The 17,939-nt window shown below is 33.2% G+C and overlaps 1 protein-coding gene and 1 non-coding gene across 4 annotated transcripts; both read right to left on the reverse strand.

Moving 5' to 3' along the window:
* Positions 1-7,151: 7,151 nt before the first annotated feature.
* ATHM3 (Thioredoxin superfamily protein) lies at positions 7,152-10,164 on the reverse strand. Of its 3 annotated transcripts, XR_002283904.3 has the most exons (3): positions 9,853-10,158; positions 7,842-8,217; positions 7,152-7,518 (listed from the first exon to the last, which is right to left on the reverse strand). XR_002283904.3 is itself a non-coding variant. In XM_020677681.3 (2 exons), the coding sequence occupies exons 1-2, from the start codon at positions 10,043-10,045 to the stop codon at positions 7,898-7,900; spliced, it is 513 nt and encodes a 170-aa protein (XP_020533340.1). In that variant the 5' UTR covers positions 10,046-10,158; the 3' UTR covers positions 7,547-7,897. The 3 variants fall into 3 exon arrangements, 2 of the variants coding, with proteins under 2 accessions (XP_020533340.1, XP_012066855.1); XM_020677681.3 differs by lacking the exon at positions 7,152-7,518 and having other exon boundaries at positions 7,547-8,217; XM_012211465.4 differs by lacking the exons at positions 7,152-7,518; positions 7,842-8,217 and adding an exon at positions 9,054-9,751 and having other exon boundaries at positions 9,853-10,164.
* A 5,077-nt stretch (positions 10,165-15,241) lies between these two features.
* Positions 15,242-15,314, reverse strand: TRNAR-UCU (transfer RNA arginine (anticodon UCU)). Its single transcript has one exon. It is a non-coding gene; the product is annotated as a tRNA-Arg (tRNA).
* Between the last annotated feature and the right edge of the window lie 2,625 nt (positions 15,315-17,939).

Raw genomic sequence — 17,939 nt, forward strand, 5'->3', positions numbered from 1 at the left:
GCTCAGAGGCAGTTTTGGAAGGCATGTCATCCAAGTTAAGGATAGGGTTTGAGGATGCAGATGCAGCACCAGGTCCTTGATTGGAGGCAGCATGATCATTTCCCCCAACCGGAGCCCCATTTGCATTACCACCACCTATTTCGGCTAATAGGGCAATTCTTTGGGCAGCCAATGCCTCATTCATTTTAGCCTCCATTCTGGCTTCCATTTGTTCTATGAGGCTTTTGATGTCATTAAGGGATGCCATAGGTGCAATGGGAGTTGGTGAGGTCGGTGATAGCACAGTAGGTGTGATTGGCACTAATGTCGGCACTTGAACAGGGGGTACCTGTAAGTATGAGGGTAACTGGATTAAAGGTATAGTAGTATCAGGGTAGCTGATATGAGAGAGAATGACTCTTTGTCCAACTGTGCATGACCAGAGGAAATATATATTTTTTTTCTCCATGTGTTTACCCAATGTTTATGATATGTCGTGAATGCGCATAACAACACATCATAATCTGTTTTAATGAGATGCTTCATATCACGGGGTGCATATAGTCCTAAAGGATAGGTTCTATAGGCTATGACACAAATAGAGAATCGGCTTATTAAGGGACCCTTGAACCTTGAGTATGGATATACCTAACCACATGTGAAACAAGGAGTTTCGCGTGGGTCCAACGGTACGCATACCCATGTGCCACCCCCAAAAGGATTAGGGATGGTTTGCGGTAACAGGGAGGACGCTTTGGCTGTCCGTCGGCATAATCAAAGAGACCTGCCGATCAGCACTACTTGCTATCCAGACTCAGAAGTTTGAACAGAAGAGAAGAAATTCATTTGAAGTTCATTTTTTATGCAATGGAGAAAAAGATTCTTAATCGTGCAAATAAATCAACAAGTTTTAATGTCTTAATTAAATTTTTCAATTAAGTTCAAATTTCCTCATCAAGTATTCTTAAAGAAAGAACACTTGATTCGTGCTAGGATACCCTGCAAAACAAAGCATTGTAAAATAATACCCTAAAGAAAGGCGGGTTAGTTTATGCAACAATCGTAGTCCGCTTTATGCAAAATGATTATAATTAATTTTCCCCAGCAGAGTCGCCAAACTGTGAACCCCTACCCCAAATATATCATAGGCATGTGCATGCATATGATTAAGGACAGAAATGCACGTGAGTGTGTGTGAGTCGCCACCTTGTTTAATTATTTTAGGGTAAACTAGGAAAAAACCCTAAGTGACTCCGATTTTAATTAACCTAATTACTTGATTAATTAACCCAATGTTTAAGGCGTGGTGTGCAAACCCGAGATGGATCCCGAGACCATGTCATGCTGATGAACTAACCATGAATGAATGCTTTGCAAGGTGAATGATGTAATTGGACCAAATGAAATGTTTATGTGATTTTGATGATTTCGACTTGCCGCCCGGGGTGAAATCCCGAACGTGCCTACGTACTTCCGTTTGAATGGAAGATCAAAGTCAACGTACTTCGATAGGCCTTCTTTGAAGGGCTTTGAATGGTATGCTTAATGCATGAGTGTGTGTGTATGCTTCGTGCATGTTTGTGTATGCTTTGTGCATGAGTGTGTGTATGCTTTGTGCATTTTGTTTAGGCATTTTGCCAAAGATTGATTGATTTTTAGGCATTTTGCCAAAAATGTCGATTTTAATGGCTTTTAGCCAAAATGATTTTGATTTAGGCAATTGTTGCCAAAGAGATTGATTTTAAGGCCTTTGGCCAAAATGTTGATTAATTTAAGGCATTTTGCCAAAAGATTGATTTTAAGCGATTTGTCGCTAAAATGGTTGATTTTAGGCCTTTGGCCGAGAATCGGTTCATTTTAAGGCATTTTGCCAAAAATGTCGATTTTACGCGATTTGTCGCTAAAATGGTTGATTTTAGGCCTTTGGCCGAAAATTGGTTCATTTTAAGGCATTTTGCCAAAAATGTCGATTCTACGCGATTTGTCGCTAAAATGGTTGATTTTACGGTTTTAAGCCGAAAATGGTTGATTTTAAGGCATTTTGCCAAAAATGTCGATTTTACGGCTTTGAGCCGAAAATGGTTGATTTTAAAGGCATTTTGCCAAAAATGTCGATTTTACGCGATTTGTCGCTAAAATGGTTGATTTTAGGCCTTTGGCCGAAAATTGGTTCATTTTAAGGCATTTTGCCAAAAATGTCGATTTTACGGCTTTGAGCCGAAAATGGTTGATTTCAAGGCATTTTGCCAAAAATGTCGATTTTACGCGATTTGTCGCTGAAATGGTTGATTTTAAGCCTTTGGCCGAAAATTAGTTCATTTTAAGGCATTTTGCCAAAAATGTCGATTTTACGCGATTTGTCGCTAAAATGGTTAATCTCATTTATAAGCAATTTGTTTGCTAAAAATCGATTAGACCGTAGGCAATTAGTTGCCAAAATTGATTGATTAAATGTAGGCAATTTTGTTGCCAAAAACGTGATTGATTAAGGCTTTTAGCCACAATTATTGATTAATTGAACTTAAGCCAGATTTGTTCGAAATAAGGCAATTGAACTGTAGTTATTAATTAACTAGGCTCTTTTAGCCAATATTATCGGATTTAAGGCTTTAATGCCACGATCATTGATTAACCGGGCATTTAAGCTTAATCAAATTAATTAAGACAGTTTATTTGTCTAAAATAATGACGTGAATGCATTTATGCGATTATAGAATTGTTAGGAGTAGAAGAGAAACATGCATGAAGTGCTAAAATTAAATAGGCAGAGTTTCGTTTACGTACCTGATTTAACCGACGACCACTTCTTAATTCCAGATTAAATTCCTTGCTTGGGGAAAATTAATTTAGTTTTTTTTTTGTTCAATTTTAGTGTCCAAATATCACAATAAAAATGCAATAAAAATTAAATAAAATGCAAAAAACGGTAAAGAAATCGCAAAGAGCGCGGGAGGGAGGAAGATCGTCCGTCAACACAGACAGGGGTGTCAAAATTGGACTGAAAATGGTCTATTTATAGGCCATTTTCGGGTCCAGGGCGGCAGGTGCCGCCTGGCTGGGCGGCAGCTGCCGCCCAGGAGGCTCGGCGGCAGGTGTCGCCTGGCAGGGCGGCAGCTGCCGCCCAGGAGGCTCGGCAGGGGCTTTTCCGAGAGTTTCGGACCTCAGAAAAATATTCCGGGACCTGTTCCGCGATCCTCGCGACATTCCGGACGTTTTAAGTACCATATTGGCATACTTTCGGGGAACTTTCAAAATGGCCTCCGGTCCGGTCGGACTGTTTGCAGTTCGGGAAAACATGCTTTTTTGAACCTCAAAATTTGAGTATTCACAACAGCTCGCGAGCGTCTTGTTTCTTCTCAGGCTGAATTTGAAGGTGAGTCGAGAATTGATGAAATAGCACTTTATCTGGAGGCTGTAGGGGGTGAGAAGAAGAGGAAAGCATATGGCATCGGGTCTCAGGCATCACAATTTTATTGCGGCTCAGCATCTCACGCTTCTGCAGCCAGCTCAAGACCATAGCCCGAGCACAGTGCCGAGGAGTTTACTGCATTACGGGCTCGTGTTGATGAGCAGGAGAGACAGAATGCAGAGCTTAGAACGCATGTCATGAGGCTGTCTGGTCAGCCTGGTGCTGGTACTTCTTCCTCCGATCCTACGCCTGCTACAGATCGAGATGTTTCAATAGCTCAGTAGCGTCACTACCGTCTTCTCTTGATTCCCATACTACAGACGATACCTTGGTCACTCCTGCCAACACTACGACACATCTAGCATGTACTCCTCCCGGCGATACAACACTGGATCGTGCAAATGACCAACCTCGTAGATTTGATTTTTGACCTTTTTAGCTTTTTATAGTTTTTTCAAATTTTGTACAGTACATTACATTAGCAATTACATTTTTATATTGTTATTGAAATGTGATTGTGAGATATATACATATTTATTTATGCCGATTTTCATAAGTGTAAAAAATTATGGTTTTATAATATTATTATTATTTTTTTTTTTTTGTAATTGTATATTTGCCACAGATTTGCAACTGAATTGCTACCAAATATATAACCGTTAAATTTAAAATTGCAACAGATCACCGACCAAAATTTGAGATCGATTTGCGACAAATATTTCATAATTGCGACAAACAAATTTTGTGACCAATTTGCAACAGCGTTTCAGAAGGAAAAGACGACCAAATTTTGCGACCGATAATTATAATTTTACGATTGATACTTCGGTTGCAAAGTTGCGACCGATTAGTTAATCGGTCGCAAAAAATTTTGCGACGAGCTCTTTTGCGACCGATGCTTCGGTCGCTGATTGTATTCTGCGACCGATTTCTTGCAATCTGCGACCGATTTCTTGCAATTTGCGACCAATTTGTCGGTCGCAAATTAGCATTTTTTTTGTACATTTAATTAATTTATAATTAAATTTGGATTCAAGCAATGCATTTCCAACCCATTGCTATCTCTGATTATAGATGGAAGGTAGAAGAGGATAAGCTTGAAGACTAACCCTAGAATGGCTTGGATGGAGGGCTTGGGTCGAGGTCAATGAAGCCTTCTTTGTTATTCCGTCCAGGGTTTTAACCCTCATTTCATAAAACAAAAAGATTCTTGTGGGTTTCACGTACATCATTAACTTTTCCCTATCTTTTTCTCTTTTTTCATCTTCAAAATTACATAATTAACTCTTCCCCTATACAATTCCCTTCCCATGTACACTTATTGATTGACTTGTTTGTGGGTCCCCATACAGGACTATACTTACATTACACGATTGTCGCACGTGCGAGTCGAGCTGTTAACAATTTTCCTATAAAATATACCGTGATTCCTTGAGACTTTCCTTTCTTTTGCGCTCGATTTTGTGATTGTACTTGTTGGTGATTTTTATTGGGGTTGATCTGCCAGTAGATACATTGTGTAGTTTCTTTTCTTGGGTTCACCAATCCTTTGTGTGCCTTAAAAAATCAAATAAAAATTTATTTACGATTAATTCATTAATACCAAGAGGATAGATGATTCTCCTGAAGCTTTGGCTAAAGAATTCAAATCATTATATATATATATAAAGGAGAATAATAGCTATTATCATGTGTATTTATGTGGCATCTCTATCAAAAGGAGAGTTCATAGAATTTGTTGATTTTTAGTAGGCCAGGAAAAATTTGGCTCTTCCAATTAAATTTTATGAGTTGTAAAATATTTTTATTTTTTTAATGGAATTAATTAATGATGATTTATGATAATGTCTTTTAAATTTTTACTTTTTAAAAACTTGTTTAATTAAATCGATGACGATTTGTATATCAATGTGTTTCAGATTTATAAAAGACAAATATAAACATATTATTTTAACATTAAGTTTGTTATATATTAATATTGCAGGTGAAAAAGGTTATTAGTTATATGGATTTTGGATTAGTAAAGGCAAAAATTAATCATAAATACTTGTAGTTAATGTCATTTTTTCGCTGTACCAAATTATTTTTGATATAAAATTTAACATTAAGTTTGTTCTATATTGATATTGCAGGTGAAAAAATATATTAGTTATATGGATTTTGGATCAACAAAGATAGAAATTGACCAAAAATAAATATTTACAACTAATTTCATTATTTGCATGTGCCTTAATCTAACAAAATGATGACATAGCCATCTTAATTTGAATAAGCTTTTTTGTCTTCTTATTTTCCTTCACATGTTATTTTAAAAAATCATGTTTCACTTTATTTAGCATAAAATTCTTTAATTCTACACGATAATGTTTAAATTTAAATCATGAAATATTATGCAGCCGCCTAGTTATTATTATTATAAAAGAGAATTATGGATGATGATGTAGCACTCTCTTTGGATGGTGAAACACTCTGTAATTTAAGTATTTAGTTTTAACTTAAATATGAAAATTTGAAGACTTTGGAGAGAAAACGCGTCTCCCTTGCCTCTCTCTCTAATTTATGATTTTTATAGGTTTTTACGTAGCTCTCTTTGGATAATGAAACTCTCTATAATTTAAGTATTTAGTTTCAATAGCATATATCAATTGGCCGAGAAATTGTTAAGCATTGTTAGTCAATTCATTAGAGGCTTCAAATTAGAAATTTAGGTAATTCAAATGAGTTTCTTGACTTTCGTTTTTAGCTATTTGATGACCGTCTATATGGTTGTTCTCAAACATTGATTAATTCTTTAAGTATAAACACTTATTATATTTTTTGTACTTATTCTACAAATCAAAACAAATAAATATAAATATGGATAAAAAATGTATTACCAAAAAATATATCGGATAGGAATTGCAATAAATAAAGTAATAGTCTCGATATATTTATGTATGAATTTATATGCTTCAAGTTATTACTCCAACCAAATACAAATTGTCACTAATTTTTCCATTAGAATTTTGTATTTATACAATAATATGCTTTCTCTATTTCAATTCCACATATAAATGCTGGATTAGTATTCTTTTTTTTTTTTTTTTTGAAATTTATTCACTCATTAGTTAAAATAAAAATTTATAATTTCAAACCACACGTCTGAATCATAACGTGGATTGCACTTTAATTTTAAACAAATTATTTAATACATGTATTTTACATATAAAAAAAATATATTACATAGCCGCCTAGTTTGAACATAAAGGACCGCCTAGTTTGAACATAAAGGAAAAACAAAATGAAAACTAAATTTCGTTGAAGATTCATGGTGATTGCATGTTGGCTTTCTCAATTTTGAAAGGCAAATTGGTCACTTTTGGGTCATTGCTCTCTAATATATGGAAAGAAAGCTGGAAGGGCATTTTTGAAAAAAAATTTCATTCTCTTTCACCTGACGGGGAAAGGTGCAAACTATAGAGATACTGTAGTGTACTTTTAGAAGATGCAATAACAAACTAGTAATTTGTGAGAAACTAGAGGGACAAAATTATAATTTTCCCTCGACACATCTCCCTCTTCCATACATCTCCGCCTTTGAATTTATTCTCCCTTAGTTTTGGGTTGAAACTCCCAACAGAATTTAGCTAATTTCACTTACCATCTCTAAATTTATTATTGGAACATGTTAAGATAATTAAGTTTTTTTATTTTAATTTGTAATAAAAAATACGTCGAATATTAATTTATATAACAATAAAAATCCTGAAGTCAATTTTATAAATTTTGAAAATGGAAAGATCTCTTATCTTGATATCACAACGAAAAAAATATACAGTTGATAAAACACCAAGTCCAAAAGGTTTTTTATATGGCTACAATTAAACTATAATTTTTATTATCAAACCTGGTCTGGGAACCTAGTCTACACATTATGATATGCAATTAACCACTGGATTAAACAAACCGCACGCTTTAACAATTAATTTTATTCGAACAAATAGCTCACCTATTTGCTGATGTTGCAATCGGTTTCATTTCTCAGAATCCTGAGAGTTTCTTCAATTGTTAACCAATATTTATATGGGTTTACAGCATCAGGAGCAAATAGAGAACATAATACATGTGTGTCCATATATGTGCCTGAGCGCCTGGGGACAAAAGAACACCAAAGAAGCGTTTAAAAAATCTATATCCAGAAATGGTTCTAAAACCCAAAAATAGCTTAAATGCACAATTGTTAATCTTAAGATAAAGCAATAGCTTCATGTTTCTACTAAATTTGTACGACTGATGAACTGATGAAAGATCGTCAGCATATTTACAGTATACAAGTCTTGCAGCAGATTCTCGACATGAAAAAGAGAGTCCCCCGAATCTATGGTGATAGCCAGTAAGTTTACATTTGTAAACACTGTACATCGTGTACTTGTTTGTAACCAAATGAAAATTCAACAGCAAAATCTTTTGATACCTGATATAAAGCCAATCCAAGTTACCAAAACGTCCAAATCAGGCGTCAAAACATGTTCACATGCGGAGAACTCTCTCAATTGCAGCAACATAGTATTCCTTTGGCATTGTACCAACCACCGATTCTTGCTTCTCTCCATTCTTGAAAAGCAGAACCACTGGCACAGCTTTAATTTCATACTTCTCAGCAATTTGCAAGTCAATGTCTGTGTTGAGCACAAAACACTTTAGTTTCCCATCATATTCTCCGGCAATTTCATCAATCACTCGGTGAACCATCCTGCAGGGACCGCACCAACTGGCATAGAATTCAACTAGGACTGGGATATCACTTTTCAGAATCAATTTCTCCCATGAGTCCTTAGAGACCTCTGCAGCTATAATTACCCAAAAGATCCTGTTAGGAAGGTCATCAGAGATAAAATCTCTATGCTTTGCCAGCATCAGCACACAAAATCTTGAGTTCAGAAATCCTCAGTCTAAGCAGAAATTAAACCAACACCAAAGAAGTGGAAAATATCTCAATTCACCAATAATTATCATGAAATAATCTTTTCCTTCACAGTCATTTGAATTAAAAAAAAAAAAAAAAAAAGATATGAAGAACAAAGCAATATGGTCACCGAGTATTTGAATAAATATATTGTTTTTTCTTATTCAACCAAAGACATTGAATAAAAGCAGTTAAATCCATTCCATTGTGAAATGTCTGATTATTGCATTTTGACAGCTAGATTGATTATACAGTATAAATAACAGGTAAAGCAACTATCATGAAACAAATATAAAGTGAAGATCACTCCATGGATGGCAGAAATCAATCGACAGGCAGAACAGTCTGATAAATAATTTTCTACATAACCAAATAAAAAAGAGGTGTAAAGCAGCAAAGTGCATGCCCATATAATATGAAAGACTAAGACCTTATTTGGTATAAATGAATGTCATAAAATTCTGTGAATTCATTTGGAATTTCATCTTTTAAAGTTTGTAGTGAATGACAATATTCATTTTACTCCCACAATTTCAACTTCATATACAGCAAAAACAACAGCTATGCATTAATCCTAAACTAGTTAGAGTCAGCAATTTATGAATCCTTTGTTTCCATACTGCTCTATATGAATTCAACTTTATACAATTCAATGAAATTCTATCATTTTACAAACTATATAAGCCAAACCAGGAGTATAAAAAAAATATAGGCCAATCATTTCACATAAAGCTAGTTTACAAACTAGAACAACAAACAAACAAATCAAAATTCTCCATTAAAAGACACTCAATCTTCAAGCAACACCAAAAGGCTAACAAATTGTTAAAATTAATGTTAGAAAAATAAACATAAGAACACTACAATCAAAAAGACCATGTATCTATATTATATAACCATTCAACTATAACCCTTCCCAAAACTTTGACTACTAATTTCTAATTCCTTCTCCTCTCCATACTACATGAACTGACGAAAATGCACAAAAGCTCTATTCGATTCTGCCATTTTGTGAGTCGTTTCCTTTTTTCTAAATGCATTTCCATTCCCTGCCGCTGCTTCCATCAACTCACAACATAATTTGAAAGCCATATCTGGGCCATGACGTTCACGCGCAGCCTCCAACAACCACCGAATGGCAATTGCTCTGGCTTGCAACGACCCTAACTCAATCGGAACTTGATAGGTCGATCCACCAACACGAGTTGCTTTTACAGCTACATCAGGTGTTACTTTAAGTGTCGCTTGACGCAAAATAATCAATGGATTGGATTTGGTCTTCATCTGAATCATTTTCAATGCTCTATACATAATATAAAACGCCAATGATTTCTTTCCGTTTTTGAGTATTCGATTAACGAATAAATTAACTAATCGATTATGATAAATTGGATCAGATTTCGCTGATTTTTTCTTTCCTGTAGTATGCACAATATACAATCAAACAATATAATTCAACAAATTAACAAATAAAAGAATGAAAAATCAAAGATTTTAGGGTTTTTGTTTGTTCTTTTACCCCGAGGATTGCGAGAGCAGAGAACCTTGCAAGGAGAAGGAGGCGGCTCGTGGTTGACAGTCAGATTTGAGCGTTTTTTGAAGTGGAAGCTGGAGAGGAATGGGAGAACAGTAGAGTGACGGAAGGCGTGTGAGGCGGCGCGTGGAGAAGAGAGAGGATGAGGAGAACAAAGTGCTGTAGAAGAAGAAGCCATTGGAGAGTGAGGGTTTAGTGAGGAGAAAGAGAAATGCTGTATAGAGAGAGAGAGAGAGAGAGAGAGAGAGAGAGCACAAGGAAACAGAAAGGGGAGCACGTTTATTATGATTGTATTGTAGAGCAGAGTTTACTAGAACACCCTTGAGCTTCATCATAACGACTTTAACTTCCACTTGTTAGGAGGGAAATAATTACATCATTCCTTTTTTTTTTTTTTTTTTTTACCAAATTAACTATAATTTGTTAATATTAATTAATAATTCTTGAAATTTAACTCTTTCGACTACTTTATTCTTCTGTCAAAATTTATTGAAATTTGCCGTTAAAAATAATGAAAATACAAAAATACCCTAATCTTGAGTAATAAAAATACTAAAATAAACTTATATATCTCTTCCTCCAGTCTTATTGAACACACTATAAATAGCAAACAACTAGAGGACAACACTCAAAAGAGAAAACAACTCTCTTTCTCCATCTCTATCTCTTCCTCCAAAATAATCAAACCACCCCCTTTCTCTCCATCTCTATCACTTTCTCCTTAACTGTTCAACGATAATGTTTTAAATAGTTCCAAGAAAGTAAGTCTCTATCAGCTATTTGATCGAACATCTGGTGTGCCAACTACAATTCACCAAAATACCTATACATTCCAATCAAAACATTAGCTACAAATAGATATTAACTAACTCCCAAGTTTCAAAGCGTGAAAATGAAATATTTGACCATATACACGAGATCAAGTCTTAAAATTATATTTCCGTTCTTTTCGTTTATGAAATCGTCGGTCTGTAGCTTAGTATGGTAATTACTGCATTTTCCACCATCAACAACACCAACTCGCTGCACTTCTTTCTGTTGCTCTCCCCACAGACGACTCTACTTTCGCCTCTTCTTTAGCAATTGCCTCTGCCACCGCCACTGCCTCAACAACTATGCCCGCAACCACAAAAGCAACCAACTCAGGTGATGACGACTGGTCTCAACTTCCTACCAATAACTCGCTCCACCGTGCGATTCTCTTCCCTCCTAATTCTCTTCTTGTCGCTCACTCTGCTTCTTTCCTTTCTCAGGGATTCTCTTAACTCCTCTCCAATACGTATGCCTTTCTTTTCCGATAAGTTAGTCATTATCTTTCCTTTTTCTAAAAAAAAAAAATTTTAAGGCAGTATTGATAATGTTTGTTGAACTGGAGCTAGGTTTTTATCTGATAATTTTACAACTTTCTTACATTCTCAACCAACCTCTTGGAGTGTTTGGTGTAAGGAAGAAAGGTTGCTTAGTTAAACGGCAATTACTGTCATTTTAGATTAATTTTCGCACCCCTCTCTTATTATTATTTTTTTTTACACGTTTTTATTGCAAAATCTGAAAAATAAACGAAAAGATTAAATAATCTGACAGAATTAAACATAGAGAATCATTAAATAATATTATCAAATTAAAGAGACGAGTTTATTAATTTAATAAAACACGAAATAAATATTTATCCTTTTTTTAAGCTGTATAGTTTCACATTGTACAAGCATTAAGAAGAATACTTTCACGGTCTCATTTCAATATATATATATATTTTTTTTTTTGGTTATCTCAAGAAAAGGCTATTCTCGTAAACTGATGTCTTGCCTATTTAATTTTTGCTATTTTATTATTTAAATAGAATAATGAGATTGAGATGCTTAAATTACTAAATAATTTACAATTAAGTGTTTATTCACGATATGTTTTACTTAAAAGATTTTGATAATCTCCTGACCCTGCAATTAATCAAATCTGAGGTTTTGCCTCTTATATTAGTTCGTGCTTTGGCTTTTTTTTTTTTTTTTTTGGTATAATTATTTCATCTTGATTGGACATTGCTTATATATCTCTCTCTCTCTTTTTTTCTTGAAGTAAATTTTTATGCTAACTGGTTACATGGAGTTTTATATGAGTTGACACTATTTTTTCGTTATTTTATTTGAACTTTTTTTAGGAAGTTTGATTTTTTTTTTTCTTTATTTTCTATGTTTTAATTAGATGGTTATGTGTTTTTTATGTTTTGACTCTTCGGTCTTGGCTGTCCGTACATCAAAATGAAATCACATATTCCATTCCTTCTCCAATTTGCCTATCTCTAGTACCTCCTTCTAAGGATACATTTCTCCTTGAGTAATCCATTTAAAAAATCCTAACATTTGCACTTGCTTTCAATTGTACCTCATTTTGACCTTAATATCCTTCGACACCCCAATTTCAAAGGTTAGTATTATATGAACCTCAGTTAGAAATTAGGAGCTAAAAAAATAATAAACAACTTAACTATGGACCTAGAGACCGACACAAAGGTTAAACTAGCTAACCCATTCACCCAGCCAAGAAACAATGCTATTTCAACTTTAAAAAAAAAAAAAAAAAAAAAAAAAAAAAAAAAAAAAAAAACCTAAAACTTAAAAAACCTTAGCAACCATCGCCACATGCTTCTTCGCCGCCTCCATTCCCAACTCCAACCCCAACTCAATCTCCACCATCCATTCCTTTCCTCCTCCTCATCACCCCACCTTCTCCTCCGTATGTTTGTTTCTTCCTCGTCCACACTCTCTCTTCGCCACCAATACAATAACCTTCTTCCCCTCTTTATCCCTTTTGCTTCTTTCTCAAGTGGAGATGACGGCTTCAACAACTACAAGCATTTCGGTGGAGATGGCGGCAGAGGCAAACCAGTCTTTAGAGTTTGCCCAAAGACTTATTGACTGCGATCTAGGCCAGTAGAATTCCTGGTGCGGTGGTTTTCAGATTTTTAGACTTTGAGAAGTCAGGGATATTCCGACGGTTGCTTTATTTTGGTCGTTTCAAGGAGAGGCTTTTGGCTGATGCTCTGTTTTTTCATAAGGTCTTCATTGAAACGACGTAGGAGGCGATGATTGCTAAGGTTTGTTTGAGTTCTAGGGTTTTCTTTTTTTAAAATTAAAACGACGTCATTTTTTGGATGGGTTAATAGGTTTGTTAGTTTAATCCTTGTGTCAGTCTTTGGGTCCCATAGTTAAGTTGTTTATTATTTTTTTAGCCCCTGATTTCTAATTGGAGTTCAAATAATATTGACCTTTAAAATTGGGGTGTTCAAAGGATGAAGTTCAAAAAGGGATGCAATTGAAAGCAAACGCAAAGGTGAGGGTTTTTGAAATGAATTACTCTTTCTCCTTCTCTCTGCCTTGCTGACCTTGGGTATTGTAAAGTTATTGACCTAGGTCAACAAGGCTGCAGCTGGAGGATCCAAAGTTGTTACGCAAGGAGGTATAAGGATCAGTCGCTCGGCTAAAGCTCCTGCGCTATCAGATTCACATATTTCAGCAATTGGTATCTTTTCAACAGTTGTGAAGAACACCTCGAGATTAATTTAATTTAATGGATAGCAATAGAGACTGCACTTACATCAAAGAATTTAAGATGTGCTATCCACACTCAACACATCAATTTAAGATGTGCTATCCGTGGTACTTATTTTTAATATTTGATTGTAATATATATATATATATATATATATATATATATATATATATATATATATATATATATATATATATAATTAATTAATTAGGCCATTGAAAATTTTTACTTTTTAAAATTTATATTTTTTTGAACTAAATATATGTAGATAATGAAACATTTGAAATTTTTTACATTATTTTTTTGTACTATTGTGTGAATATAAATTGATAAATTGATATGTCAATTTGATGGTATATTACTTAATATTACTAGTTACAATTAAAATTATTAAGATTAGTTAACAGTAAAGTCTTAATATGTAGATTTAATTAATAAATTTATAGTAAAAATTAGATTAATGTTCATTGCAATTGAAATTGTAAAAATTTAGTATGTATAAAATGAATTTATTAATCATTAATTAATTAATAAAGTAATTACTTGATGTTAATAATTAAATTATGATTAATTAAAATATTACATGATTAAGTATATTTATATATACATGTTCCTAAAACTTTGGCCAAATGCATAAATTTAATCATGTGGCCACTTAGATTTTACGTGGGTTTAATCATGACCCTACACTTTAAGTAACTTTTTTCTTTTTTTTTTGTTATCGAATATTATTTACCAAATGAAAATAAATACAATTTTCTAAAACAGGAAAAAGTAGTATTTGAACGTTGATTAGTAGTCAATTTTATAATTTTGATGATTTGAACCAATAAAAATATCGAGGTTCAATTATAAATTGAATGTATCAAAATGACTTTTAAATAAATTAGTTTTTTTATGACGTGCATTGCGCATTGTCATTACTTGTTTTATATTTTATTATTTATTTTTCATATAATATTAAATATTGATTATTTTCATCTTTTTAAATTTTTAATTGAGATCAACATGAATATAATAGCTAATTAATGAAAAAAAAAATAAAAGTTACATCAAAATTAAAACATATACAACATCTCATAATATTAGATAAATACACTGTATTTCTAGGACCACGGTATTTTGAATAGTCATTTTCTTTTATCCATATCATTATCAGTTAGATCTAAGGATCACTAATTACAAAAATTGCAAGCAACGCATTTGGTAGCAAATTGTGTTTTTTCAACGAATAAATGAGGAAGAACAGAAACATTAAATATAGTGCATAAGATGGATCAAGCTCCAAGCTCCAAGCTCCAAGCTCCAAGTTTTTTTTTTTCACAGAATGTGTAAATAAAATGGATTGCAGTTCCAAGCTCCAGGCTCCGTTTTTTTAAATACGGATCAAGCTCCAAGCTCTTTATAGAATAAAGCAAAAAAAATATAGCGCATCCTATATATATATATTTTTTTTCCATATATCATAGCATTTAAAGCTATTAAGATACTGAGGAAAAAGTATTATATAAATAATAAATTTCCACATTAGCTCTTGCTTTCTTTTTTTGAATTAATTAACATCTCAATTAATAATTTAAAAAATCAATTAGACTAATATGCTAAAATAGTAGTATTAAAATGATTAATCAATTATTAAAAATTATTAATCTCATTAATTAGGATAATATGCTAAAATAGTAGGATAATAATTAGTTTTTTAAATCAATTGATATGTTATAATATAGACTATAGATAGATAAAGCGTAAAAAGAATATATACAGGGAAAAGAAATTAGGTGTCCGTTTAGTGAAGAATAAATGAAATCAATAAATAGTACAAAAAACACACGCTCGGTGGGACTCGAACCCACAATCCTTTGATTAGAAGTCAAATGCCTTATCCATTAGGCCACGAGCGCTTTGTTGATTTTATATTAGTATCTACTATTATTAACTGTGGAATAATGTTATTTTTTATGCCGAACTTGCGCTTTTTTTTTTTTTAACTATTTGATGTCTGAACAGTGACAATTAACTATCTGAACTTACAATTATTTTCAATTTAGTCTGATGAAGTAGACGGTCGGATCATACAATAAAATGAAATGGGCCCACTTTTACCTACATATCTAGCAATTCAACATGCCAAATATGGTTAATTTACCATTTTAATCGAGAATTGAGAAAGTTGCTTGAAGCAACCTTTTGCCTTCAGCAAATCAGTTTGCCCGTCTTTCAGGAATCCGAGCCTTCATTTGATAAAATCATAAAAAATTGATTGGCAAAAGCCCATCGTCAGAGAGATGAAAGAAAACAAAGGATTCGAGGAGTCATCCCATGATCTAACCGGGATAGAAATAAAAATAAACGGTAAAGGAAGAGACTAAAATAGATGCACCAGCTGTCGAGATTCTGCAATCGTTTGACATTGCGAAAGACATAACCGGAGGTCAAGCAGGTTTTTCAGCAGAAGCAAAGGTTCAAGAGTGGAAACTATTCATGTTCCGGTTGCTTGAAGTTGAAAGCATCGAGTGGGCAATGGTTGAAAGCGAAGCAGAGACCAGAATCAGCACTTTATTTTCTGGATCTGGACATTAGAACAATGGGTTTAGAGTTTTCGAGTAGGCAAATAAAAGAGGAAGAAGACGAAGAAGAAAGAGAAGATGGTCAACAAAGCGAGTTACAGTAACTCGTCCAGTTATCAAACTGTCAAGTGGAGGAGGAGTTCAGGGAGTCGCAACTGCAAGTCCTAATGTTGTTACTGCCTTCCATGGCGATATCATTGGAGAACGATCGGTGCATAGGTAGATTTTCTTCTGAAAACTAACTGTTTTTTATTTTGGAAACATTTGTTTTTTAAGTTAGGTTAGGGATTTTTTTTTTTTTTTTTGGGGGGGGGGGGGGGGTGTTGTTTGATTAACTATATTTGCCGCGTTATACTGTTTACCCGAATTAATTGTTAGCCATGTAAGCAGACACGTATATAAAAGTGGATTCCACTTCATCCGATTGTATAATCTAACTATTCATTTCATCAAAAAAACACTAAATTAAAAATAATTGAAATTCTAAATATTCAATTATCATTATTTTTTGTTCAAATACCAAAATAAAAAAAAGTTCAGACATAAAAAATAACATTACCCTTAAATATAATATATATTTCGTATTTTTAATTTTTGAGGTATTCAAAAAATCAATCAATAAAAATCATTTTCCTAAATAAAAGGTAAATGATTTTTCCTTTTTAAAATAAATATTTTCTAAATGCGAACTTATGAGTAGAAATTTATTGATCTCCGATTGTCATCATGGCTAATTACCACTAATCAATATTAGTCATTGACAACATTATCAGTCAACTATATTAGACACTATAACATAGCCTAGTGATGACTGAATATACGATCTGTCAATAGGTTCAGGTTTGAATTTTCTTCCCCCAATACTAAAAAAAAAAATCACCTATTATAATTTATCATTTTTTTTCTCTGGTTTAATAACATACTTTAAAATATAAAATTTCTAACATCCTAAATATCTTTACAACTTTTATAATTTTTTTTAATATTTAATATAAATTTTTACAAATATAAAATTTCTAACATGCTAAATATTTTTATAATCTTACAAAGTAAAAATTTTTACATTTTTAACTAATACCGAAACATAAACATAAATCATTGCTAAATAGCTAAACTCCAGCTTAGTTCACATCCCACTTGATAGCTGTAAATGAGTTAAATGTGAAATGTATTAGACCATTAATCAAATCAAAATTACTTTATCTTAACGTAAATTTAATTAATCTTAATTCATTAAATTAGTTTCCGTGTCGATTTTGAGCTAAGTCGTTAATGCTAACTCATGAGTTGACTCACAAGCTAATGAACCAAATTTAAATTTAATTTGTTTATTATAGGAATTTAACAGCTCGACTTAATAACTGAAAAATATTAAATAATTGTAGGAACTTAATGAGATTAAATAGAATAGTTAGAATCAATGTACTTATAATGTTTAAGAAATAAAAGAAATTAGTTGGATTTTATTGGTTTTTCTCTTCTTTCATCGAGTTATACTTCCACATTGAAGAGTTTTTAGCTGCATCCATGATTTGTTGTCTTTTTGTTTTTTGACTGTCTGAAAAACGACATAGATTATTGATTGCTTTTAGTTGAAAATTTTAGATTTTTAAGCGCAGATAATGTTTTCCATTAATGGAGGTCGTTTGGCCTATTCCTCCATTAATGTTTGGTAGTGTTAACCTTTCTGCAAGCATCAGGTGTAGCAAGTTTTTGAAAGAGCAAAGTTGCAGAAAGTTTCTTTTGACAGTGTATTCAGGAATACCAGACCAGACCTCTTACTGGAATACAGGAGGTGATCAGCTTCGTTTGCACTTAATATCAATTTAGCAGTCACCACGGGAAGAGGCTATCGGAGACCTATTGCAGCTGCAGCTCAATAGAGATGATTTATCATCACCTTAAAGGCTAGTTATAGTATAACGGCTGCTAGTGAGGGCATCCATTGCACTGAAACCC

The sequence above is a fragment of the Jatropha curcas genome, chromosome 6 (assembly GCF_041381405.1).
Source record: "Jatropha curcas cultivar XTBG-Jc1 chromosome 6, XTBG_Jcur_1.0, whole genome shotgun sequence".
NCBI classification, from domain to species: domain Eukaryota; kingdom Viridiplantae; phylum Streptophyta; class Magnoliopsida; order Malpighiales; family Euphorbiaceae; genus Jatropha; species Jatropha curcas.